The sequence below is a fragment of the Phascolarctos cinereus genome, unplaced genomic scaffold, assembly GCF_003287225.1.
Source record: "Phascolarctos cinereus isolate Bilbo 61053 unplaced genomic scaffold, phaCin_HiC Scaffold_726;HRSCAF=1367, whole genome shotgun sequence".
Classification (NCBI taxonomy): Eukaryota; Metazoa; Chordata; class Mammalia; order Diprotodontia; family Phascolarctidae; genus Phascolarctos; species Phascolarctos cinereus.
The window spans coordinates 248,395,149-248,422,113 of NW_027556098.1; the positions used below are offsets into that span (position 1 = coordinate 248,395,149).

A 26,965-nucleotide genomic window follows, 5' to 3' on the forward strand; every position below is an offset into this window, starting at 1 on the left:
CCCAGGGTGTCAGTGGGAGGTAATCGGGTAAGCAGCTGCGGTGAAGCCCCACTGCCGGGAGTGGGCTCCCCGGAACCGCGCCGACCTGGGCTGGGGGTCCTTTCGCGGGAGAGGGAGGGGGGAGGGAGGAGGAGCCCGGGCTGCTGCGCCCGCCCCCGTCACATGGCCGAGAAGCCACAACAACAACAGCAGCAGCGGCGGCCGCGGCGGCAGCAGCAGCGGCGGCCGCGGCGGCAGCAGCAGCAGCGGCATCGGGCCCCACGGGGAGCGCGGCTCAGGAACAGGGGGCCCGACGGCCCCATCTCCCCTCCCCATGGAGGAGAGTTTCCTTCACTCCTTCAGCAGCTTGAGCCTGCAGCCGCCGCCGCCCCCGCAGCCGCCGCCGCCCCCACGCCGCAGACCCCCGCGCCGGGGCAGCTTCAGGAAGCACCTCTACCTCCTGCGCGGCCTCCCGGGCTCGGGCAAGAGCACGCTGGCCAGGTAACGGGAGCTGCGGGGCCGGGCGAGCGGAGCGCCCCTGACCCCTCACGAGCCCCCTGTCACGCCGGCGCGCGCCCTCGCACCTCCGCGCGCGCGTGAGGGAGCTGGGGGGGGGGCCCGGCCCCCGCCTCACTTCCTGAGCTTCCCCCTGAAGCTGGGGGGAGAGGGGGAGCCGGGGGAGCCGGGGCTGCAGGCGCGCGCTCTTTTCCGAGCGTCCCGCGGGGGGCGGGCCGGGGAGGAGGCCTGAGTCGGGGGCGAGGGGGAAGAGGAGCGGGCGCCGGGACGGAGCCCCGGGAGATTCCGCGGGAGAGGGCAGGTGGATGTGGCCGGCCTTCCCTTCAGCGGCCGGCGGCTTTGCGGGCCGAGCCCGGCCGGGAAGGGGTGGCGGGTCAGCCGGGGTGCGAGGGCTGCCCCGAGGCGCACGTGAGCAGCGCAGCCCCCGAGCTGCTCCTGGACCCAGGCAGAAGTACTTAGGAAGTGCCCACTGGTACCGTGCGGCCAGTGCCTACCGTCACCCAGCTCTTCTGGAGCCCGTTTTCTCATCTGTAAAATGGGGATGACAACACTTGTACTACTGACTTTTGCAGGGTTGCAGTGAGGATTGAATGATAGTAGTAAAAGTGCCAGAAAACACTTACTAGAATTATTATTTCTAAATTTGGTGACCTTACACCCTCACGAGGAGCCGTGCAGAAGTAGAAGACAGGCGGAATTTTCAAGCTCACTGGTTTCGGTTCTCTCCAGGGTCACCAGTGAGTGACCAAATCCACTGGCCTTTCCAAACTCCGATTTCCACCTTGATCTTTACAGCATTTAATTCTGTTGCAAGTACCCAGACCTTGATATCCGTTTCCTGGGCTCCCTCTTCCCTATTATCTAATGATTCTCTTCGTATTTCCTGTCTGTCGCAGGGAAGGGTTCCCCTTTTTGCCCTGAAAGGGCTCTTCATCCCCTGTCATGGATTATTATCACCTCTGAGCAAAAGACTCTCAAGTCTGCATCCTGGAGAGATCCTCAGCTCTGGTCCTCATGTCTAATTGATTGCTAGCCTTCCACTTGGATGTCTGCCCCTTCCCATACCTCCCCTATCTTTTATGTTTCCAGTTGCCTGCCAGCTATCTCTGTATCCATCCAGCACTTCAAAATCAGCATATCCGTACAGAACTTTAAAAAATCTGCCCTAACTTCCCCATTCCTGTTAACTATACAACTGATCTCCTAATCTCCCAGTCCTGAAATCTTAGAATCATTCTTGCCCCTTGCCCCCTCCTTCACACTGTGTCCGCTCAGTCAAATCCTGTTGCTTCTGTTCTCCCACTCACAATATCTTTTTCTGCTCCCCACTTTCCCCACTGCAGTTTAGGCATTTTATTTTTTTGCTTTTATTTTATATTCTGTGCCCCACTCCCACACAAAGGGGCATGCCAAAAAAAAATGCAGAAGGTGAAGAAATTTTGAGTTCGATGATTTCCTTCCTCATCTCTTTCCTAAAACTGCTCTTTCCAAGGTCACTAGTGACCAAATTTACTGGTCTCTCACCATTCCCTGTTTCCTCCACTACTGGAGTAATACCTCTGGTGAACAGGATCTGATCAGGGCACTCTGATTGGTTCTACATTGCCCACTTAAATAAGTATGAACTCAACAGCCGGTGGGTTCACACTCAAACTCCAGTCTACCTTATCAGCCTTATTTCACAGTTCTTTCCAATCTCTGTGCTGTAGTCACACCATACTACTTTCTCTCATCTCACCTTCCTGCCTGGAAAAGATTCACCGTCCCATTTCTTTAGACAGCCTTGTTTCCAAGTGCCATGTCCCTCCAAGAATATTCCCTTGATTGCTTTTAAGAAAAGTAATTCTTCCCTCCCTGAATCTCTTAGACCTCTGTTTTGACTTCTACCATACCCTCCATTATATCTGTACATGTCTCAGCCCTTCGTTAGATTGTAATCCTTTTGAGGGCAAGAGCCTTTTTTTTATGTCTGAGTCTTTTGCAACTAGTTTAGCACCCTTGCACATAGAATATTCTAATAAACATTTGTTGACTATACAGAGAAGACATATTTGTGAATCTAAAAGTCTAATATGCCTTCTATTCCTGTATCTATGTTTAATCATGGTAAATAGAACAGTGTCATGGAGATTAAGCATCTGATGTCCTTTGAGCATCAGTGAACAGGAACTAGTTTAGGACTGGAACTGGGATATTGATGTTAATTTTTGTTAAAATTCTTGGTTCACCTAGAAGCCTTTAAAACAAAAGCATTATATTTTAACAGACCTAATGGTATTAGTGATTCAGATGTGGTCATTGTGGCTTTATCCCAAGAACACTGGTCAGTTGGTTCCCTCTTGGCTGAGTGACCAGCCGTGTGACTTTGAACATGTTTCTTCCTCTGTAAATGAGGGGTTTGTATTGAATGTTTTATCGAGACTTTTCTGGCTCTAAATTTCCATTTTTTAAGAGGCTGGTTTAGACAGTTTCTGTAGGGGTGAGGGGATAGAGCTGGGGGTTCTTTTTAGCACCTTGATGTCCTGAAAGGGGTGCCCTGGGTGATCTGCAGTTCTTATGAAATGTGGATTGGGGGAAGTAAGGGGGAAGAATCCCCTCTGAATTAGGCTCAAATGATTTAGTTGTGGAAGTGGACATCTAGCATGACTTTTTTTTTGTTCAACTCACAACCATTTCATTTTACAAATGAGAAGGCTGAGGTCCAGTTTTGATTGCTTATCCAAAGTCACAGCTAATTAGTGACATAGTACAACAGGTACTAGAATCCAGTGTTCTTATTTATCAGAGAATGTCTAATCCAACTCCCTGTTTTACAGATCAGGAAACTGAGGCCCAGAGAGATTAAATGTGTGCCTAAAGATCACACAGTTATAAAGTGTCAGAGGTAAGATCTGAACTCAGGTCTTCTGGCTCCAGAACCAGTACTTTTTCCATTGTGCTAAAATTCTTCATTTATACCACTCTGCCTCTGAGCCTAGAAGAAAACTCCAGTAGCTATGTATTTCAATAGAAAAGGCAGCTCAGCTAGAGAGACCTGGACACAAGATAATGTGTGATTATTCTAGTAGTTGCAGTTGTAGGGGTCTAGTTTTCCAGATCAGTGTAGTTATGTCTTCCTGGTGCGATTGGGAATGGAAACAAATTCTGGGACAGCAAAGAATACTGAGAAAGGAAGGGATCAGGACCAGGTCAGGTTATAGTCTGAAATGATTGAAAAATCGAGAAGATTCCTGTTTAAATTCTAGGGATATTTAAGTCAGTTCAAGTAGAAACTTGTCAGAGAAAATGTTCAGAGTTCTTCCCATGGTTTGAAGAATATAAGTAACTCAGCCAGGAAGAGATTTTCACAGAGGTATTGACGGTCAGGAATGTTGCTGAAGGAGAAGGGAGGGCTATGCATAGATTTTGGGGGTATCTGCAACATGAGGTATAGCCCTTCCTATGTGAAGATTACCTTCCTGAGATTCACCATCTTTGGGAGATGTACTTGGAGTTTTTCCAGTAGGTGAGAAAGAAATAAAGTATGTAAAGCACTTTGCAAACCTTAAGCTCTGTGTAAATGCTAGCTATTATGATGATAATTATTGTTAATTCTCTTTTGCCAACCTTTGAGTCATTGTGCAGGAGTGAAAAGAGGGCTGGGCTTGGAGTGTGCACTCTGAGCTGCTGCCAGACGATAGTGCCCTTCGTTCCACCTGTCCGAGAGGCCATCCAAGGCCCTACCTTAGAGCAGAGGTGTCTAACAGCCCTACAACACTCCTGAGCTCTGCCTGAACCAAATTAAAGCATAATTGGGAAATTCTTAAAAAAATAAATGTATAATGAATCATAGATCATATTGTTGCATTTTGAAGCTAAGTCAATATGTGGCCCATAGGGATACTTACATACAGTTTAGTGACCCTCTTTCTGTTTGAGTTTGATACCTCTGTCTTAGATTGTAGTTTTTTGGGTTTTTTTCCTCACTCAGGATCAAGAAATTTGTTTTGCTTGTGATTTCCCTCCCATGTATTTTTCTACACCAAACTTTCTGTGTGTGTCTGTATTTAATCTTTCTTTGTCCCTTTCAGATGTGGATGAATTTCCTTTGATGCCTGTTTCCCCCAACCCTCTCATTCTGTCTATTCTTCTCACTCCCCTGTGATGAGAAATAACAAATCCCCCCACACCCCTTGTTTCTTCCTCCTTATTAATTAATTAATTAATTAATTGATTTCGCCTTTTATGTTCCTTTCTTTTTCCTTTTTTCAAACACTCAAACCAGTCAGTCCTCTCACACCCCAAGGACCTTTGTTTTTCTTGCTTAACTCCCTCAGAAGCCTTTGAAGACATTAAGGTTTTGAAGGGACACATGCTTCTTCTCCTATTAGAATGTTAGCACGATATCATCATGCATTTTCCAACTGCTCAAATAAATTTATCTTTCTAGGTTTCTCTGGACTTTTGTGTTTGTGTTTCAGAGTTTCTTCTCGACTCTGGTGTGGTCATCAGAAATACTTGAAAGTCTTCTATTCCATTTTCCCCCCTATAGGATTATATTCAACTGTGCAGGGTAAGTTTATTCTTGGTTGTAAGCCTATCTCTTTTGTCCTTTGGAATATCATATATGAGATCTCTCATGTTTAGTAGACACTGCCAGGCCTTGTGTGATCTCGACTGTAATTCTTGGTACTTGAACCAGTTTATTTTGGAAGTTGCCGCATTTTTTCTTTGACAGGGGAGGTGTGGATTTTGGTTATGACATTCCTGGGACTTTTACTTTTGGGGTTCCTTTTGGGAGGTAATTGGTAGATTCTTTCATTGTTTTGCCTCTGGTTCTAATAGAAATGGGCAGTTTTAACTTATGATTTCTTGAAATATAGAGTTCAAGCTTTTGAAAAATCATGGCATTCAGGAATTCCAATGATTCTTAAATAATTTCTCCAGGTCTTCTTACATTTTCTTCTATTTTTTTTCAATCTTGATTTTGTTTTAATATTTCTTGTTCTCTCATGGACTCATTGATATCTGTTTGGTCTATTCTGGTTTTCAGGAATTCCACTTCTTAGGTAAGGTTCATCAATTTTTCTTTTAAATTGTTTATTTTTTCAGTTCTTTCCTCTAGAACCTTTATTTCATTTCTTCATTTCTTCTTGTTATTGATGTACTCTTTGTGAAAAATCCCTTTTTTTCCATTTGAATCTCTACCTGCAATTGTTAATCAAGTTAGATTTGCATTAATTTTTATACTGATTGATATATTTTAAAAAAATATTAATTTCTCCAATCTTAGTCCAAATTGGGCATTGATCAGTGCCAGGGCAGAGCTTCGCTCTGCTTCGGTTTTGGGTTGGGGTGATTTGTCCTGCTTTTGATCTGGGTCTCCTGGGTTCTTGTGCTGACCTATACCTCCAGGAATTTAGTAACATTTCTCCCTACCTCCCACCCCCTTGAGGTTCAAAGCATGGGGCCTTCAGGGCTCTTTCTGGCATCTCAGAACATTATATTAGACCTCAGAACCCTTGGACTTAGGACTTTTTTTTTTTGTAGTTCTGGGGTAGAAGTATTTTTTTTTCTTTCAGTAGTTTCTCATTGGATTTCTTGATAATTATTCAGTCTGATTTGAAATTGTTAGAATAGATCTGTGGGAGCTGCATGGTTGGTCTCTCTTCCTCTCCACCCCTCTTCCCTTTAGGCAGCTGTTCTTGCCATAGATCAAAGGCTCATAGAACTCGTGAGTCTGGAGCTGGGAGGGACTTGAGAAGCTCATAGCCTAACCCCCTCATTTTACATCTGAGAAAACTGAGGCCCAGAGAGGTTAAGCAAGTTGTCCCAGGTCACACAGGTTGGAAGCAACAGGTAGGAAACCCAGATTCCCTGAGTTGAGTCAGAGCTTCTTTTCAGGGGAGGAAACAGATGAGGATTTTTGGAAACATTACAAGCCAGGCAGAGAGACAGGCTATAACAGTGATGGGATCACTTTAATTTTCCAGGATCTTCTGGGGTACTTTTTTCTTTCTCAATTTCTCTGTCTCTTTCTCTCCTCAGCTTTTATTTTGCTATTTTTTTCTGTCAAGGAGCATAATCTTTGGACCATGAAGGATAGAAGTGGCTAATAGAGAAGTCAAACAATATATAAGTGAGGACATAATAAGGACACCCATGCCCTTGATGAGCTTATGTCACCTGGTCCACATGAACTCCATTCCAGGGGACTGAAAGAAATGGATGAATATAATTGCTGAGCCACTGTCAGTGAAGGTTGAAGGAATGTGGAGAATGGGAGAGGTACAGCAGCTTGGGGAAGGATACATGTCTCTGAACGTGGAGCCTGCAAACTGTAGGCCAGGGAGCTTGAATTTGATTCCTGGCAAAACTGTTGTGAGGCTCACATGAGACACGTATTTGAAAGAAAGAGCTTTGTAATGTGCCATATAAAGTCATCCACTGGAGAAGGAAATGGCAAACCACTCTAGTATCTTTGCCCAGAAAACCCCGTGGACAGTAGGGTCCATGGGTTCATGAAGAGTTGGACACGACTGAACTACCTAACAAATATAAAGTCATGGGTTTGTTAGTGTTGTTATTAATCAACAAATACTCAATGTGCCACCCATATGTGGTCCTGGCAGGGGACTGAGTCTGCTTTCCAGTGATCAGCATAGCTAAGTATGGAGGAGCTTATCACCAGTAGGCTAGACCCCTGGTGATGAAATCTTGAGCCATGGCAACCAATGAAACAACCACAACACAACAGCAACAAAAACACAAAATGGTCTTCAGTCCTGTGTGGCCCTCTTCTCTTTCTGCAGTGGTGGGCAGAGGCAGAGAGTGCTAAGAATTACTTCATTTTTAGACTGTCTTTAAACTTTAAAGTAGATATTTGTTCTTTAAATGTGTTGCCTTGGGACTGTTAGACTGTAAGCCCTTTGAGGGTAGGCGCTGACCTTCCTAAGCCGTCATTTTTTCATCTGTAAAATAAGGGGGTTAACTAAATGGTTTCTGAGGTTCTTACCATCTCTAGATATATGATCCCCTTATCCTAAACCCAATTAGTAATTAATAAGTCAAGACAACAAATGTTTGTTAAGCAGTTATTATGTCCCAGGCCCTATGCTAAAGATACAAAGAAAGGTAAAAGACAATATTTGATTTAAGGAGCTCACAGTCTAATCGATGAGACAGCATGCAAACAACTGAATAAACATCATAAAAATTATATTGATAATCATATATTAGAAAAATTATATAGAATATATCATATTAGAAAATCACTCACTAATATGGGAGTCATGACTGAATCAACTGCTTGTATAGTCAGACTAACTGTCTTTTTACAGCAAAGATAAAAATTTGTACAGAGCTAAGAGAAATAATAAATATAAGAAAACAATATGATATCTGATTTTTAAAACTCCAGCTTGACCTATTTAGACAAAATTTAGATGAGTGGAAGGAAGGAATAGACGCTTGTTAAAATAATTTCCTATAGAAGTTTAGCCATTTAAATTGCTGTAATGAAGAGACCAAAAGTGCCTAAAAATGCTTTAGTCAGCAAACAGTTGCCAAGTGGAGATCTATGGCAGCCAAGGGCGGCACGGGTTTTGTATATAAACTTGTTTGTGAAATCTTAGGGAGAAGGATAGCAAAAGATTATGAGTACTATCACCTTGTAAAACCAGTTTAGAGAAAGCTTGCAAAGAGATCCAACTTAAGAAAATCATCCTGAGGGCATTTGAAGATGACTTTGGAAGGAGGATAAAGAAAGAAAAGCTCTGCAAAGATTTTCAGCTTATTTAAAATTTTTTGTTTGTTATTCTGAACTTGATAAATACCAACAAACATAAACATTTCCATATGCCAAGAACAGGAAAAAAAAACCATGTATGAAACCACAAATCTCATTATATACATCTGGGTTTTTGTGTGTGGTGGTGGTGGGGGTGTTGTTCTTGCGCTGAGATTTTCTTTGCACGTTCTTTTCACTTGAGGACAGTGGAGCTGGAGCCAGTACATTTGGATAAACTTAGAGAGAAGGTAGAAATAGTAATAAAGAGCAAAGACAGTTAAAGTAGCTAGATTGGACCAAACATACCTAGAAGAGATTGTGTTGGTCATTGAGGACCAACTTAAAAGGTACAGGAAGGAAGAAAATGTAAAAATCTTGAAATTTATTTATGTAAAAAAAAGGTGACCAAGAGAATAATTATCAACCAAAAGGCTGTTTTCCCACTAGAAGGAAACAAGCAGACTTCCATAATTGATATTCAATATACAGCACATCTATGCCATTATTTAGTTGACTGAAAGAAGACAAAATTTCACTGTGCTTTCTATTTGTTGTCTATTTTTTTTAAAAAAAACCAACCTTTAATAGAAGAAAATGCTGCCTTAAAGATTCTTTTCTAAGTAAGGTATCTCCCATGCATACATCAAAATTATGCAAAATTCTTTGAAAGATACAATCAAAAGAGAGGACATTTTTTGATGATTACTATCAGACGAAGTGTATAAAACAAGGAGACATTTTCTCAAAAAAAGATAAGCAGCATTTTCATGGATATCCAACACAGATTTCAAGTTGAAGAAAAATTTTCTACAAAGCTCTTTCAAGATTCTCATATTTATGAATGATTGTATCAAACCCCAGGATACTACTACAGAGATTCCTGGGTGAGATCCATAACCAGGAAAAAGAGTTTGGAGTAATAATCTATGCAAAAAATCCCAAGTAGATTAAGAAATGCCTGTTTGCCAGATAATACAAAGGTTATTTGTTTATGTATGTGTATGTGTGTCTATCCATCCTTTCTGTCTGTCTGTTTCTGTCTTTCTCTCTGTCTGTCTGTCCCTCTGTCTATCTATCTTTGACAGACTGCAAATGGACCTGAGGTAGGCCTGGCATTAAATAGGAGAGTGGGCTAGATTGCCTTTGGGAATGCAAAGCTCCCTGAATGACCCTAAAATTCTTCCTGAAACAAAGGCCCATCTTTTTAATACCAGTATGTATGACTGCAAATCGTGGAACACTACAATCTCTAAAGAATTTAAAGTGAGTATCTCTCAGAGGGCGATGGAGTATGAGAACATAACTACAGTACATAATAAGTGACTATGAAGAAGAACCCAGGTAAAGGATGCCATGTCATCCACTTATGTAGAAAAAAAGATGATGAGGCCGGTCGTATGATGAGAGCAATAGATGACCAAATGCTTATTCTCTGCTGGTCGCCTTATGATATCAAGAAAGAGTAAAGAAAGCTCCCAGCAATTTGGATCAGTCTCCTGCGATGAACTTAAGAGGATACAGGGAGAAGATTTACATAGGATGAGCAGCCATGCATGAGTTGTTATCTGCATCGTTAGAGGGAAAATCCACATTGATGAGTTCAAAAAACCATTTATAGTGTTTGAATATTATTAAAGGAATGGTTAGTGAACATCTAGAAAGGAAGGCACAGTTGTAAAAACCAATAAAGGCTGATTCAAGAATAGGTCACGCAAGACTGATACTTCCTTTTTCTTTTCAATGTTATTTGACTGGTAGGCCAAGAAAATGCTATAGATATAGTTTTCCTAGATTTTTAGCAAAGCATTTGACAGAGTCTTTCATGTTATTCTTGTGGACAAGGTGGAGATATGTGGTCTGGAAGGATACCGTGAAGTGGATTGGTTGAATGCTGGAACCCTGAGTGTTCATAAATGGTTAGATATCATCTTGGTTGGTCTCTCCTAGACTATCTCTGGGATCTGTGCTTGCCTTTGTGCTGTTTAATATTTTTATCAGTGACTTAGAAAAGAACAGGTGCATGGCATGCTCAACAGATTTGCAGGTGATACAGTGCTAGGAAGGATAGCTAATACATAGGATGGCATTCAGAATCCAAAAAGATTGGCAAGCTTGAACGTTGGGCCAAATCTGAAATTCAGTATTGATATATGTAAAGTCTTACACCTTGTGTCAGAAAATTAACTTTACAGGTCCAGAATGAAGAAGGCATTGTTTCAGCAATGTTCCTGAAAAAGAACTAGGGTTTTAGGGGACCTCAAGCTTAAAATGAGTGAACAGTGTGATGTGGTAGCCAAAAAACTTCTCTGATATTAGAACACATTAGAAGAAGCATAATGTCCAAGATGGAGGGAGTTCAATGTACTGCTCTATTCAGACTGCATCTGGATTCTTCTCTTCAATTCTGGTTGTCACATTTTACTTTGACAAACTGGACACCATCCAAAGCAGTGGCGTCAAACTAAAATAGAAATAGGGGCCACTAATCCAGTAAGCCCTTCAGGCCACTTATTAACTTTAAAATATAAAATTATTTATGTTTTATTGTATTTTTATTTATTTTGTTAAATATTTCCCAATTGTATCTTAATCTGGTTTGGGCTGCACAGCTAGGTGGCACAGTGGATAGAGCACCAGCCCTGGAGTCAAGAGGACCTGAGTTCAAATCTGGCCTTAGACACATAACACTTACTAGCTGTTGTGTGACTTTGGGCAAGTCACTTAACCCCAGTTGCCTCACCAAAAACAACAAAACAAAACAAAGACTTAGGAGAAACGTGATACTTGTCTTGACATAAACAAGTCTAATCATCTTCCAGAGGACAGCTCTATAAGTACTTGTAGATCCCAGAGGCCAGAGCTGGGAGCAGTATGGGGAAGCTGCAGAGGCAGATTTGAGCTTGAGAAAATCATAAACTTCCCAATAGAGCTTTTTCAAAGTGGAATATGGACTACCTTGGGAGATAGCAGATTCCTATCTTACTAGAAGTTTAAAGTTAGAGCTAGATGTTCACTTGTTGGACATGTGGTTGAAGGAATTCTCATTTGGACTGTTTGGTGTTTGGAATAAGGGTCCCTTCCATGAACTAATGGTTGTTTTTCTTGCATCGTAGTTTATTAAGGTTGTATTTACTATTTCTGCCTTTTACGTGTCTGCAAAATCTCTGTGGCCTAATTCGTGGCCAGTTTTTGTAAAGTTCCGTGTAGTGCTAAGAAACATGTATATTCTTTTGAAGTTTCTTTTAGAAGATGCCATAAGTCTTTTAGCTCTTGTTTTGCCAGTAGTTTGTTCATTTTTATTTAACTTTCTCTTAAACTTGGCCATGACTGAGAGAGGAATATTGAAATCTCTTGTCCCTGTTGTGTTACTGTCTGTATATTCTTGTAGCCCAGCGGATGTTTCCTTTATAAATTTGGATGCTAAGGTATTTCAAATTTGTTGCCCATAGTTCCTTTCAGCATAAAATACTTTTCTTATTGATCATTTTAAAAAAAAATTTTGAATGTTTGTTTTTTCTTTGTTTGATAGCATGACTGTAGCTCCTGCTTTTGTGGATTCACTTGATGCATAGTAAATTTTTTTCCCCCAGCTCCTCAGTTCTATTCTTTGCATGTCTTTGTTTTTTAAATGTGTTTCTTATAAGCAACAGATTGTGGAGTTTTATTTTCTTAACCAATCTGTTGCTGTTTTTCATTTTATTGGATTGTTTAATCCATTCACATTAAAAATTATAAGCTAGGTTTATGTTTTCCTCCATTTGTCTCTAATGTTGGTTTTTTTCCCCCAAGTTATGATTTTTCCCCTTTTGCTGTAAACACAGTACTATGTTTATTCAGTTACTGTAGTTTAAATCTTTTTTGAGGTAGCCCTATTCCTGTGGGCTCTCTTTCTCCTCACTTTCCCTGCCCCATTTGCTACCCCATTGTCTTTGAAGTTTTGTTTATAGTTCTTTTTTTCCCCTGCTTTTATCTGGTTATTTCATTCTTTACCTTTTTTTCCCCTATCAGTCAAGTAGAACCTCCCTTCTGCTCCTCCTCTTGATTCTTCCTGATCATTAGTTTTTTTAAATTTCATTTTCTGCCCCCCTCTTTCCAGAGAAGATTTCTTTCCCTCCCCCACCTCACTGTCTATCCTCCCTTTTCTGCCTACTCTGGACCCTCATTCTCCTGGTTCATAGCCCCTAAACTTATCCAGCCCCCTCATAGGATTCATGGAGAAGGTGGTGCTTGTGCTGGATATTGAAGCAAATGAGATTCTAAGAGGAGGTAAGGAGGAAGTGCATCCCAAACATGGGGGACAGCCAGTGCAAAGAGATGGGAAATGGATTGCTGGATGTGAGGAACAGTGAGGTGAGTGTGGATTGTTGGATGCTAGAGAGTAATATGTAATAAGGGTAGAAAGGCAGGTCAGGTGGTGAGGGGCTTTCAAGGCCAGAGGACTTCACCTTCGCTTCTAGAGGATGCATTGGAGTTTGAGTAGAGAGTGAGATGCTTTGGGAAACTTGCTTTAGCAGTTGTCTGGAGGATTGGATTGGATTAGGGCAAGACTTGAGACAGAGACCAATTAGTTACTAAGTCAGTAAACATTTATTAAATGCCTGCTATGTGCCAGGCACCATGCTGAGTGATACCGAAAGGGAAGAAGACAAGCCTTCCTTTTAAAGAGCTCACAAATAATCTCTTATTTATTTGCCTATGGAAGGACTTGTTGGGAGTTCTACACTGGCCCCACTCATGGAGTTTACAATTACAATAAATCACATACTTGGGGAATACGTAAAGATAAGTAGGTTAAATGCTGTTGGTGATGCTGGGTGACAACCCAATTATGGTTTTTAATATCGGACAGCTAGCTACCTTTTAGCTTGGTGACTTGGACTGGACAAGCTAGTTGAAAGAGCTTCCAGATTCTTTTCATGCTCCTGCTCTGCTCTCACCAACTCCCTGTTCGTTTATTTTTCATTCGTTCCTCCTACCTAAGGCTCTCTGTGTTAGTGTGTGAGGCTACCAAGATGTGTTTTGGTTAGTAAGTATACTTCTGCCAGGGTGGGGCTTCATCCTCTATTATTCACCTTTGTATTTTTTGGTGGTTTAGTTTTGTCGTCTCATTTCTTCCCTTCCTTCCCCTTTTCTCTTCCTCTATCTTAAAGGGCTTGGAATACGAGTAGGCTGTTTTGATGTGTAGGGTGCTAGTAATTTGTCAGCATTGAAGACACATGGTAGACTCTTGTCACTGAACAATAGAGAAATTAATCTATGTGTAATCTCCTGACATAAGGCCAGTAGTAAGATAAAACTTAACCACTCCTGAGAATATATTAAGATTCCCTTAGAGATGTTCAGTTCTGTCTTAATAGACAGATGCTATAGCAAACATCCAACCCCCAAGCATTGTTCCAGTTGGAGATTTAATTCAATACTTCAATCCCCCTTTTATGATTTAAGTGAGACCTACTATAGGATTCAGTCATGTACTGCTTGCATTGTCTCTTTCTCTTCATTCCTTTTGCCTGTTTGGCTGTTGCAGGTGCCTCCAGTTTGTCCTTCACATTGATGCCAGATTAATAAGTCGTCCATAATATTTAGAGCTTGAAGAGAACAGAATTAAACTGATCCAACTTCCTAATACAGATGAGGAGACAGGTGAAGCAGCTTGCCCAGGATCGGAGCACTATTGCTCTGGGACCCTGGGCAAGTCACTTAGCCTCTGTTTGCCTCAGTTTCCTCATCTCTAAAATGGGGATCATAGTAGCACCTACCTCCCAAGGGGTTGTTGTGAGGACCAAAAGAGATAATAATTGTAAAATGCTTAGCACAGTATCTGGCACATAACAAGCACTACATAAATGTTAACTGTTATTAACATAGGCATGTTCACATCACCTGTCTCCTCAAACCCCTGCAATGACTGGTATCTGTTGAGTAAAGTCCCAACTCCTTAGCTTTGCACTCAGGGCCCCTCCCCCCTCCCCTCCAGGAGCACAATCTGTTGTCATGCTACTTTTCCAGATGTACCTAGTACTTCTCCCCTCACTTAGAACTAGTAGGAAAAGACAAAGACTGCAAAGGTGGTAGATGTGGGTGTTTTGGTACACAAAGAACTTATCTGTGATTCAAGGAAAACCCTAGCTTGATTGGCCCGGTAGGGGTAGGGGGGAAGATGCCTATCTGTGGAAGTGACGGATAACAGAGAGGAGGAGGCTGGCCTCCCATCCTCCATTCTCTTCCTTATTGCCTAGTCCTTGCGGGAAGATCTTGCACCATCCCTGGGGTGAAGGGAGGGTGTGTGTGTGTGTTGGGGATGGAGAGGAAGCTGATCCTGTGGCTAAGTGGAGTTAAAGTCATTGCACTTCAGTAAACCATGGTATCTCTACATTGTTTTACCTACTTTTGGGCAAACTCTGCAGTTTTAGGGACAGCTTTAACTTTTTGTCAGGAGATAAAATTGTAGTGAATTCTTCAATGGCCAGTCTAAGAAAAAAAAAAGTATTTCCATTTAATAATTCACTTACACTCAGCTTTATTTTCTCCCTTCACCTTCTGTCTTTTGAGAGGGGAAGCCACACTAATGATGACAGTCATTTCTTTCTCTGCCTCCATTTATCTCTTCCCAGAAGCTGAAAGCCTGCCCACCTGGCCGGTCTGGACCAGTTCATTTCCTAATGCTTTGTTCTTCTCTGGTAAACAACTGTGTAACAACATCAGTAGCCTTTATCCTGCCTTCCTTCTTTTCTGTTTGGTTCCCAGTAGAAAGAGTCCTTTTCTTCAGGAGCCAACAGTGGGCCTCATCACCTGAGGAGAAGAAGGCGTGAGATCCAGATGTGGTTTCACGTGATGAAGAGTTTGTGCACTCCCTGCATGGCTTGCTTTTCTCAGCTCATTTTAATCACTTCCCTCCCTTCCCCCTTGTGTCACAGAAAAGCAGACAGACTGGGCTGGCTCTGTATTGCTGTACATCAAACCTGCTTCTGAGTTTAAGAGACTTCCCAACCATATGTGTGTGTGTGTGTGTGTGTGTGTGTGTGTGTGTGTGTGTGTGTGTACACATGCGCACACACAGACACATCTCTCTGTGTGCCTTACCTGATTGGAAATCTCTGTTCTTTCCTGTTTTTGCTTTGCTTTCAATTTGGCCTCCTTTAAAGGGCCAGAACATAGCAAGTGGAGCAATGAAAATAATTATGTAATTTTTTCTCTTTTATTCTAGGTATATTTGCAAGTAGAGGATAGCTAGATTATGTAGTAAACAGATTTTTCCCAAATTTAATGCATGTTTTGAAATTTAAAGCCTGTCTGAATAAAGGCTATTTAAACACTGATGGATAGGAAAAAGGGGTTCAAAAAGACATTGAGAGTCTGCTAGGAGAATTCAGCATTTTACTATTACTGACTTTTGTTACTGTAGCACCTAATCTTAATAAAGGTGAAAATAAAAAGCCTTATACTTCCATTTTTTTGGATACAGTATGCTTAATTTAGGCTTTAGTCTTAAATTTACATATTATGTTATCTTAGATGACAGTACTTTATTAATAGGCAATATTTATCCAAGCTAGGCAGCTGTAAGCTGGTTTAGAAACCTCCTGCCCTCTTGTAGTTTAGAGTCTACAAAAACTTGCCAAGTTAAGAAAATGACATACTCCTTAACAAATATATGGCAGTAGACATTGTAGTTCTGAAAACAGCCATTTTGAAGAATTTCCAGATCATGTCTATCCAATCGTAATTTTCATTAGGTTGTGTCAAGATTGTGCAGATGAAAAATAGGCTTGCCTTGGCAAAGTTTAGTAGTGAGAACAGGCTTTAGTGTCTAATTTCATCTGGAATCAGAGTACTTACCTGTATCTTAGCTACGTGGTAGGAGTCAAGAAGACCTGAGTTCAAATCCAGCCTCAGGCACTCTCTAGCTCTGTGAACCTGGGCAAGTCACTAATCCTTTTTGCCACAGTTTCCTCAGCTATAAAATGGGGATAACAATAACACCTACCTCCCAGGGTTGTTATGAGGATCAAGTGAGATAATATTTGTATGGCACTCAGCATGGTGCCTGGCATATAATTCGCTATATAATTGTTAGTTATTATTAATTATCTCATTCAGGTTGGTATAGTAGTTGCAGCCTACTATACTGAGGAATTCTAACGTATTCTTGGAGAAGGTTTGAGCAGATTGATCTGACTTGGTAAAATCTGAGTTGGTCCAGTGTACACATGTAACAGACATACTTACTCCATACTTCACATACTTGGCATCAGAGAGGCAGAGGAACTTTAAGGTCATCTGGCCCAGCTCCTTCCTTTTATAGAGGAGGAAGCTAAGACCTTGGGAGTTAAAGAACACAACCAGCCAGGGGAAGAAAAACTAGTGTTCCTTAAATAGACTTGCTTTTTCAGCAAGATGAGCCAGATGATTTTTAGTTATAACTTTTCATGGATCTCATTTTTAGCCTTCTTTGTTTAAATCTGACTAGGATGGGGGGGGGCTTTAATTTAAGCGTATCCAGAAAAATACTGGGGCAGTTTTAAAATAATCCATATTTATTAATGAGCTGAGTCTTGCTGACTACTTACTCATCACTCACAAGTCTATAAGAGATATTTAAATTTAAGCCAGTTCTAAAGTTGCTTTGAGTATCCATAACACTTTTGATCAGGAACAAAGGATTTAAAGGCCCTTGTCCCTTAGAATATAGATCTAGATCTGGAAGAGACAGAAGTCGTCTAGTTTAACTTCCATATGAGGTTGTAGAGATCCGGGGGTGGGGGTGGGGGGAGGAGATCGTTTGCCCAAGATCAGATAGGTAAATAAGTAGGAGAGCCAAAATTCGAACCTGTGCTCCCTGACTCCAATTGTCAACAATCTTTAATTAAGGACCTGCTATGTGCCAGGCACTGGGCATACTAATAACAAAGAATGAAGCAAACCTTACAATCTAGTAAACTCCAGAGCCAGTGGTGTTTTTTTTCAACCAAATTGCCTGTTTAATCATCTTAGATATTTAATGAGGATGTGTGAAATTTGGAGTATTTTGCACTTCTCTCTCCAGCCTTAGTCTCCACTTTCCACTATGACTCCTCACTTCTCTGTGGTACAATGGAGAGAGGCTTTTGAGCCAGGCAACAATCTTAGTTCAGATTCTATCTTTGGAGTGATTTTGGGCAAATCACCTAACCTCCTGGCCTTAGCTTCCTGCTCCAAGGTAGGATTAGATGGTTCCGAAGGCCTCTGCCATCTCCAGGATCCTTTGTTTGCTCTTCTGGCCCTAGTCCCAATATCCTCCCCCAGTCACCCAACTCTCCTTCCCTCCACTCCTGCCTTGACCTTTTCAGCCCCATTCTCAGTCCTATCCTTAAGGAGTTATGATGAGCATTGACCAGATAGATGAGAACCTAATGGAGTAAAGGTTTTGCAGGGCTCGGGGAAGAAATAATTCTAAGAAATTTGAAATCAAGTTTATGCCAATGATTCTGCCCAAAGAAATGAGGTTAGTGTGAAGGTCAGTGTTACGGCCTGCTAGAGAAAAAGCATGGTGTATTACAAAGAGCCCTAAGCTTAGAATCAGATGACCTGGGTTCATATCATGCCTTAGTTTCTTCACATATAAAATTATGGGGTTAAAATAGATGATTTCTAGAATGTTCCCCCCCCCCCCAAACCTCTCCTATTCACTTTCCATAATCGCATGCCTTTTTATAGTCTTTCTTTGCTCTAACATACTACTCCCCTGGAGTATTTCCAAATTCAACTGGAATGAATCATTTTTGAAGAAATGATACTAAATGCAGGCCACACAATAAATCAGTTAATAAATAAACATTTATTACATGCCTACCGTGTGTGGGTACTGAGCTAAGAAGGGTCACCAGCAATGAAGGGTCCAGGAATTGAAGGCCATCAAATACTTTGTAACTGGAGTCCTTTGTCTTTCTCTCTCTGATCACTCATACAGATAAAATGTATGTAAATTAATAGGTCAGCCAACCAAATAAAGTTGTACAAGCAGATCTTTTATTCTGATCATACAGTTTCTCCCTCAAGAACAGCAGTGTTTTCTTTTCCAAGAGATGAATTATGCTACAAATCAAACAGAAACGTGCTCTGAGCAGCTTTTTCTAGGGGGGACCTTTCCTCTTCCCTCTCCCTGGGGACAACAGTAGACTTCACAAAGAATAAGAGCTCACATATTTATAAAGATACATAGTTTACAAAGCAGTTCTCTCACAAGTCTGTCAGTTAGGTACATATAGTAGTATTAACCCCATTAAAAAAGCTAAAACAGATTTAGGGAAAATCATGATTTGCCCAAAGTCACTATGCTGTTGAATGGCAGAACAAGCATTTGAACCCAGGTCCTTGACCAAGTCCAGGGTTGTTTTTCTACTTCACATTGCTGTTAGCATGTATGCTTGAAAAGAGAAAGGGCCAGAATGAATTTTTTCATGAACAGAAAGTTCAGCTCTGAAGGGTCAGTAAAAACAAAATCTGAAAATGAGAGATGTGGTTCAAAGATTAGAAAAGCAGTCAAGATTAATTAGCAGTTATAGATGTCTAAGACATTTTAAAATTTAAATGTTTTAAAATAGTTTTTAAATGTACTATTGATGCCTTTTTTTTGCACCAGTCATTTCCCTAAATGTTCCTCCCTTGTAACAAAAAGAACAGTTAAGCCAAACTAAAGAAGACAGACTGCTTATGCAGCCGTTCCCACCCAGAGCCTCCCACCTTTCCAAATGGAGGGAAGTACGTTTCACCATCTGTTTACTAAGGATAATTTTTTAAAGATTCAGTAGTCAGTCAGTGATACTGATCCTACAGATTTCAAATCCAGGACTAAAAAGCAAATAAGGGTGTTGACTGCCAAAGATGCTTCAAAAGTACATAGATAGGTAAGAAGTTAACAAGTTACAGAATGAGTAGCGTGATCTATGAGGTCAAGATGTTTTTTACCACATGACCACCACTGAATTTGATCTTCAGGCATAGGTATAGCTTATTAATTGACATTTCATTTGCTTAGAGACTTAGAAAATAAGTCTACCTCCAACTTGAGTTTTTTTTTTAAGAGTAAATCATATGAACTCTGAAAAGGAGTCTAGAATAACTGTCAGCAGTGGGAGACAGTTTGCTAACAGTATGGGCTTATGCCAAGTAAAATAATAATATTAAAATAGGGTAAGAACAAAACCTAGTTTCAGCAACCCTCCTTTATGCATCTTTCCTTCCCTCTCACCCTCTCTTTATCTTCAAAGAGTTCAAGAATGTGCATGAGCTTCCTAGAGGGAAAGTCCTTGTGAAAAAAGCTCAGACTGTTTGCTTGAATTTCTCTCATCATATCCCACCCTCATTTGATTTATAGTAAAGCAAAAGTCTAAATTAAATACTTGTGGCATAGTCTGGAATAATACATTAGTTTTCTTCAGGCAATTCGGTATATTTCCTCCTGCCACATACAGTATCTCAAAAATTAAGGTTCACTTTCCTGCTTGTGTGCTACTTGGTCAGACAGATCAAAGCTGTCATCAGAAGGAGCCCAGGCTGAGGGGTGGGACCGTTTTGCCTCTTTGTGGCTGCTAGGCTTGTGTTCCACATGCCTTGTATCTCACTTGGTTCATACTTTTTGGGGGCATGGGTCCAGTGTTTAATTCTAAATATGGCCATGTGTATTGAACCAAGGGCTCTTGGATGCAGATTTTCCAAGATGTAGAAAATACGTGGGTATTTCCAGTGGAAAATTCTGTACTTTAAAATACAAAAACTTTCTGTACTACTCCCTTCCAGTAAGTGGGAGCAGTTAAGTGCTCATAGAATGAATTTAAAGAGGGATCTAGAAAGGCAGTGTGTCACATTTCCCAGAATTGCTAGCTATGTGACAGTGGGTGAGTCACTTAACCTCGGAGTCTCAGGTTACCCACCTGTAAATTAGGGATAAGAATTACAGTTTCTATGCTCACAAGGTGGTGAGGCCCCAATTAGAAAATGTACATAAAACTTGACAAAACTTAAATCACTCCATGACCAGTAGTTACTAGTGTGTCTTTCAGAGGAGGGACAGAGAAAGGTGAGAGTCTGCCTGCCTCCTCTCCATCAGCATCAAGTCTGTCAGGTCCTTCACTCTGACAGTGTCCTTGGGGCTGCTGCTTGTCCATCAGCCAGCCACAGTGCTTGAAATTCCCCCATTACTCACACCATTTGCCTTAAATTATTCTATGCTATTGGCTGAATTATTGCAGCATAATGGGAAGTGGGCTGCTGGACTTGGGTTTGAATTCTGGCTTTGGGACCCTGGGCAAAGTCATTTTAACTTCTTCGAACCTGTTTCCTTATCTGTACAATAGGAGTAATGCTACTTACAAATATCTACAGAATTATTGTGAGGAAAGAAAGCCCTTTGTGAACCTTAACCCCTATATAAATAGGAGGGGTAAGGCATTAGCTCATTATTAACATTAATACCTCAGCATGAAAGAATCAGAGTAGCCCCAGGAGAGAGCAGGTCTCTTAAGAAGATGGGAGACAGGGAAGGTAAGTAAGTAAGTATTGATCGGGAATGGGGGGGAGAGGGAGGGAAGGGTGTGAAAACAAAAGGTGCAGAATCTGGAGGATTCCCTGAGAGAGAAGATCCAAAGGAGAGCCACCATGGAAGAAGGCTTTTAGGCAGATGAGGGTCAGCAAGATACTGAGTGTCTTAGGGCAGCTAGGTGGCACAGTGGATAGAGCACCGGCCCTGAAGTCAGGAGAACCTGAGTTCAAATGCAGCCTCAGACCAAACACTTGACACTTGCTAGCTGTGTGACCCTGGGCAAGTCACTTAGCCCCAATTGCCTAAAAAAAAAAATAAAATTTAAAAAAATTATTAAAAAAAAAAGGTACTGAGTGTCTTGTTGGGCAGGGAGAGAGAGTGGTAGGAGCCACCATACTAAAAAGAGAAACAGAAAAATGCCCCAAAGAGGACTTTTCCTGACTCCCACTGTTTCCTGATTTTGCTTAGGGCTAGCCTGACTGTTAAACAGGGCCTGACAAAGCATATCCCGGGAACCCCCACCCTTTCTTGACTTATTCTGAGATTCCAACTTCCCCATTTTAACTGAATTTTAACCATTTAAAAGCCTGGGACTGCACTCCTAGAATGTTCAGAGCTGGAAGGGGACTTTAGGGGGCTATCAACTTCCCCAGGGGGAAACCCATCCCATTATGACTATGTCTAAAATGAAAAGTAACGCATGTACTCCTCTTATTTTCCAGGAAATTGAAGCATGACTTTCCGAGGGCCCTGATCTTCAGCACAGATGATTATTTCTTCAAGGAAGATGGTACTTACGAGTTCAATCCTGATGTCCTGGAGGAAGCTCATGACTGGAACCAGAAAAGAGGTGATGAGAGCTGTCCAAAGCTCCTGAAAGGTCCCCAGGTGTTTTGCATGCTGGGCAGAGTGCAGGGGCAACAGAAGGAACATGTTCTAAGGAAGGGCAGCAGCTCCATTCACTGTTTCCCAGAATGGCTCATCTAAGCTGACATGTTTCCATGGCCTCTAGGAAGAAGGGATCTCTAATACAGACCAGGGCTAGAAGAGAGGGCGTTAAAGTGTGTAATGGCAGCGTCCAAGAGTAAACAGAATTGAACCCTGTGGATTTCACTCACCCCTTCCACTGTTTGTTGCATGTTGTTTACTGTTGTGTAACATGTTGTGTTGCAGCAAGGAAAGCAATGAGGAATGGCATATCCCCAATTATTATTGATAATACCAACCTTCACGCCTGGGAGATGAAGCCCTATGCAGTAATGGTAGGAAGAAGTATCATTCTGAATTTTCAGTTGTAGACATTGGTGGGAAAGTGGAAACATTCATTCTTTCCTCTCTTCTTGATCTTCCGCTTCCATTTATTGGTACCAGCGGTCCTTCTCCTTCCCAGGAGCAAAGGGGCTGAGGCCTCACTCTGCCGCTTGCCTTGGCTGTTCTGTGGCTAAAACTTTCCGAAAATGACACCTCCCCAGATGGTACTCTGACCCTAGGAGATGATAATATGACAATTTTCAGATCTTTCCTTGTTCCTGTTCTGGGTCCTAGGCAGATTATCTGTTTGGGTCCAGTATAGTTGGAGGGCACTGCGGTTATCTCAGAAACAGAGGTGGCTGGGTCAGATGGTTTAAAGGGAGAGTTGTCTGTTAATGGTCTTTCTCATATTTCAGTAGTCTTTAACAAGCCAATTTAATTGTTTAGTAAGCCAGGGCTTTGGGTCCTAATGTATGACTGACTGCTTCTTTGCAAGTTCAAACTCCACAGAATTTCTGAGACTTAAAATTAAACTGAGACAAATACTATAATGTTATGTATATGTATGCATTTGGTAAACATACACAGATGCCTATAATTCAATTCTCAAACATTCATTTTAACTATGGTAGGAAAAACTAACTTCAGTGATTCCCAAATAATTTTCCTTTGACTTTGGAATGATTTTTTTTTTGGTTAACAGATTATTGTCCTAATTACATCTCCTTTGTACTGAGATTAAAACAAAGTGTTCTTCCTTTCTTTTCCCCCACACATCTACTGATAGTGGGGGAAGGCATTCAGAAGCTCATGGGGTACCAGGGAGAGGACAGACTGGCATATAACATTTGCTACCAATGATCTCCACGTGGGTAATCATGCATTGACTATCTCCAAAAATGGACTCATGCTGACCTATCTGATTACGTATTTGATTCCATCATAAACACAAGATTCATCTACATCATTATTATGTTTTTTTTGGCAAAGCATTAAACCTAGGCTTGCTTGTTCCTTGCTTTCTTCTCTCATTGTTTTTCATGGGTTTAGGTCATACTGGTTGGTGGTTGGTGAGGGAGGGTAGTTTGTGCTGGCTAGTTCTAGGATGAAGAAAGAATGAGCCAGGTGTGTAGGGCACATGGGGAAAAGTAGAACTCAGAATTAAGAATCAAGGAAGAACAACGTAAGTGACTTTAATAAAAGGACTTTGAAGTGGTCTTATTTTTAAGCTTTCTGAATATGTTCGATCTTTTTTCCTTAGGGTTCGTTCAGTGGTTATTCATGAGTTTACAAGAATTAGGTGCTTTCTAGATTATTTGGGGAGTTAGGGAGAAAAGGTTACATTTGAGAAAGAGGAAAATGAGAATTTTATTGTTTTTATTAAATATTATGCAAGGCTAGTAAACAGGGAGGAAAGTGGACAGGACATAAGACATGAGTGTGTTTGTGTGGACATATATATTTGAAGGAATAAAGAAAATGTCTTGATTGAGGGAAGGGGGAAAAAGTGGCTCATGTTCCATTGTCTTGAATGGCAAGGAGAGTTACTTCTAGGGAAGAATGCCCAGGTAGGTTAAGTGGAAATTACTGTACTGTTCTTTGGTAAGCTTTGTTCCCAAATGGGGGAAGAAGATGACCTTTAGGCAGATTTTAAGGATTTCTACATTCACTCCATTGAGGGTGGAAGCCTGGATACCTTTCTTAATTAGCATTCTATAACATCTCATGGAAAAGTAAAATTGGTGCTCTGTATTCAGATGTTACAGAAGAGTTTCTGTGTTTTCCCTAAACCTTGGAAAAGCAATAAAATCTCAACTCTCAAAAACATACCTAACATTCTCACTTCTTAAGTGAATATGCTAGGTTACCCTAGGTAATTATAGAAGTGAATTTAGAGGTCATTTAGTAATTCCTGTTGTCTTTAGACAGGACTACATTCGTCAGAATGGACCCAAAGAGAACAGACTTCTACATTTTCTCATTAAACACCTGCAGAGAGGATTTCATGGACTTTCTCTATAACATTTCTCTGAAATCACCTCTCAGCAACAATAAAACTTAAAAAAAAATTTAAAGAACTCCCTTCTCAGGAACTAGTGTGAAATTTGGAGGTGTTGTAATCAAAGAATCAGCTCTAGGTACTGTGAAAAGTCATTAGTTAAATAAAAACATGACCAAGCTTGTGAATTACCAGCAATATAAGAGATTTTTAGAAAAGATATAGAAAAAAAATTAAGTGGCAGAATAAATAACATCAAACACATGCCTATGTCCTCAGTGGTTTTTGCATTTTCTTTTTAAATCAGGCGCTTGAAAATAACTACGAAGTTATATTCCGAGAACCTGACACCGGTTGGAAGTTCAACGTTCAAGAGTTAGCAAGGTACTTTTTGCTTTCTTCAGTACTTCTCATCACGTATATATATCTTGCAGTTTTCAAATATTTCAGAATGAACACAAGACTGTTTTCAGGCCAGAAATGATCATCCTTGGAAGCGGCTCTCAAATTATGAGTGTTAGGTTTTTCAGCATGTTTTTAAAAAAAACAATACTGATGGTTAAGCTTTCCACCTTCTCTAGAACTGGGCACCTCAGGAAGGTCTAATGCCTTTTGGAAGACTATGAGTTTCATAGGTTTGCCATTGTGTACTGAAAGGTTTTATTTAAACAAATATGTTGCTAAAGAACCAGAAAAAAGAGATGTCCATTGATTGGGGAGTGGCTAAATAAATCATAGTTGTGAATAAAATGTCATATTATTGCACTGCAAGAAATGGTATATATGGAGGACATAGAGAAGCATGGGAAGACTTATGAATTGACAGAATCAGGGAACCCAAAATGGGAAAACACTATATATAAGTGGAGAGCACCAAAACAGTTGAAACTGAGTACTGTGTAATTATGTGACCATATCTAGAGATATGAGAATGCCCTTTCCCCCAATCTTTGAAGAGGTGTTGAAGATAGCATATACCATCAGTCAGTTGAAGTTTTAGATAATTTCGTTGAACTGTATTTCCCTCCCATTCTTTGATATAAGGAAAGGCTGTCTGAGTGAATTGGATGGGGAGAGGGACATACTTGAAAACATAAAAATCAGTAAAAAACTGGAAAAAAAAATCTTACTAAAAGGGGGATGTCAACTGAAAAACACACAAGAATGGGTCATTTTAAAGCAGTGTTCTGGATGTGGGATTGTACATTTATTATAATTAAATTTGGTGTTTTAAAATATCCCTTAGAGAGGGCAGCTAGGTGGTGCAGTGGATAGAGTGCTGGCTTTGGAGTCAGGAGGACCTGAGTTCAAATCTGGCCTCAGACGCTTGACACTTACTAGCTGTGTGACCCTGGGCAAGTCACTTTAACCCCTATTGCCTTAACAAAACAAAACAAAACAAACAAACAAAAACTATCCCTTAGGTAAAAAAGATACTGTTTAGCTGCCAACCTGGTATTAACTCCCGTGGTAGGACTCCAGTATACCTGTTGCTTGCTCTGAACCGTGACTGTTAATGCGAAGTGCCTGATGAGATCTGATGTTCATCCTCGGGTTTGAGAGCAGTTTGCACTTTGCTCCAGATATGTGGTATACCCTTTCTGTTCTTGCTTCCTTGCTTTGCTCATACTCTAGTGTGCATGGCAAGAGAAAGACAGGGTTCCGTGGTAACTGAAGGGTCCAGATTTCACATTTCCCCAGGTAAGCTCTGGGAATAGGAATTGTACAATGAATCTTCACACTTTTTAGTATAAGAAAATGGCTTTGACATATTGCTGTAATTAAAATATTTCCATTTTTTTCAATGCAGAAGAAACACACATGGGGTCCCAAAAGAAAAAATACATCGAATGAAAGAACAGTATGAGCATGATGTGACCTTTCACAGTGTACTTCACTCTGAAAAACCAAGCCGAATGAGCAGGAGCCAGGACAGACACATGCCGCCTTTCAGCAGTGCAGGATACTGGAACGCCTACTCAGGGTTTCCAAACCGGAGAGCTCCTGGGGGCTTCCCAGATTACAGCTACTTTAACAGAAGGGGGGGTTACCATAATGGATATTAAGAGTTCTATATTTTATCTTTACAGCTGTTTTAAATTTTCCTAAATCAGTTTTTACTTCAAATTTTTGTATCTTATTATCTGTTCAGTTTGTCAGAGTTCTAATGTAATTCCAAGGTAGATAATTGAACTGTGGAAGTCTTTGTGCCTAAGTCATCATTATCATCAAAAGGAATTTATTAAGTGACCACATGTGCTGAGGGCCTGTGTACAGTTGACTAAACAGGTACAGTCCCTTCCTCTGACAATGAAATTGCAGTTGAAAACAGATAATAAGCATGTGTTCAGATGCAGGGGACGTGTGGTCACGTGATTGAATAAAGTCAAACCAGTTCATAAAGTGTTTCTATTATACATATTTGAGCATCAGTGCAACTGATTTCTCTGTAATAGATAGGGATTTATTTTTTCACTGGATGTATTTGACCCTAGGACACTCATGCATGTGTTGTGTTGTACAGTGGGGAGTCTCCATCTCATTTTATATTGTCCCATTGCATAGGCTATTTTGGTTAAGATATCTGTACTGGGGAACGTATGAGTTGTGACCAAAACGGGGATAGTTTTGCTTTTTAAACAAATGTAGCAGAATTTATATATCCAAACAAGTGTTCTTCCCTTGAAAGTAGTCACCTTAAGGAAGCTCAATCCAAGACTGCTATCATTGCCCAAAATGTTTTGGAAAGAAAACCAATCACATTAAATAATGAAATCACAGCTCTACCCCCTTTTTGATCACCCACCTCATTCATTTGTTTTCAAGAGCTTTAGACCATACTATACTATAGCTAAGAGCTAAGCCCACTTTTTAAAAGGATCTTTATATTGTATAGAAGCATTGTTTCTAGTTTACCAGAAATAGACCAAAT

The 26,965-nt window shown here is 40.9% G+C and overlaps 1 protein-coding gene and 1 long non-coding RNA gene across 5 annotated transcripts; one reads left to right on the plus strand and one right to left on the minus strand.

Annotated features, from left to right (window-relative positions):
* N4BP2L1 (NEDD4 binding protein 2 like 1) lies at nucleotides 1-26,436 on the plus strand. 4 transcript variants are annotated; one of them, XM_020997139.2, is made up of 7 exons: nucleotides 219-480; nucleotides 4,956-5,047; nucleotides 5,528-5,543; nucleotides 21,506-21,633; nucleotides 21,957-22,045; nucleotides 24,341-24,417; nucleotides 25,844-26,436. In XM_020997139.2, exons 1-7 carry the CDS (start codon nucleotides 314-316, stop codon nucleotides 26,097-26,099), a joined length of 825 nt encoding a protein of 274 aa, XP_020852798.1. In that variant the 5' UTR covers nucleotides 219-313; the 3' UTR covers nucleotides 26,100-26,436. The 4 variants fall into 4 exon arrangements, with proteins under 4 accessions (XP_078003183.1, XP_020852798.1, XP_020852799.1 ...); XM_078147057.1 differs by lacking the exon at nucleotides 5,528-5,543 and having other exon boundaries at nucleotides 1-480; XM_020997140.2 differs by lacking the exons at nucleotides 4,956-5,047; nucleotides 5,528-5,543.
* On the minus strand, nucleotides 18,250-25,848 carry LOC144454563 (uncharacterized). The gene is made up of 2 exons (XR_013483068.1): nucleotides 25,521-25,848; nucleotides 18,250-22,269 (listed from the first exon to the last, which is right to left on the minus strand). It is a non-coding gene; the product is annotated as an uncharacterized LOC144454563 (long non-coding RNA).
* Nucleotides 26,437-26,965: the final 529 nt, after the last annotated feature.

Excerpts from the sequence above, each read along its gene's own strand:
- N4BP2L1 (XM_078147057.1), top strand. The coding sequence starts at position 163 with ATGGCCGAGAAGCCACAACAACAACAGCAGCAGCGGCGGCCGCGGCGG. Across the intron at positions 21,634-21,956 it reads TGACTGGAACCAGAAAAGAG|CAAGGAAAGCAATGAGGAAT; the intron begins GTGATGAGAGCT and ends GTTGTGTTGCAG. Across the intron at positions 24,418-25,843 it reads AACGTTCAAGAGTTAGCAAG|AAGAAACACACATGGGGTCC; the intron begins GTACTTTTTGCT and ends TTTTCAATGCAG.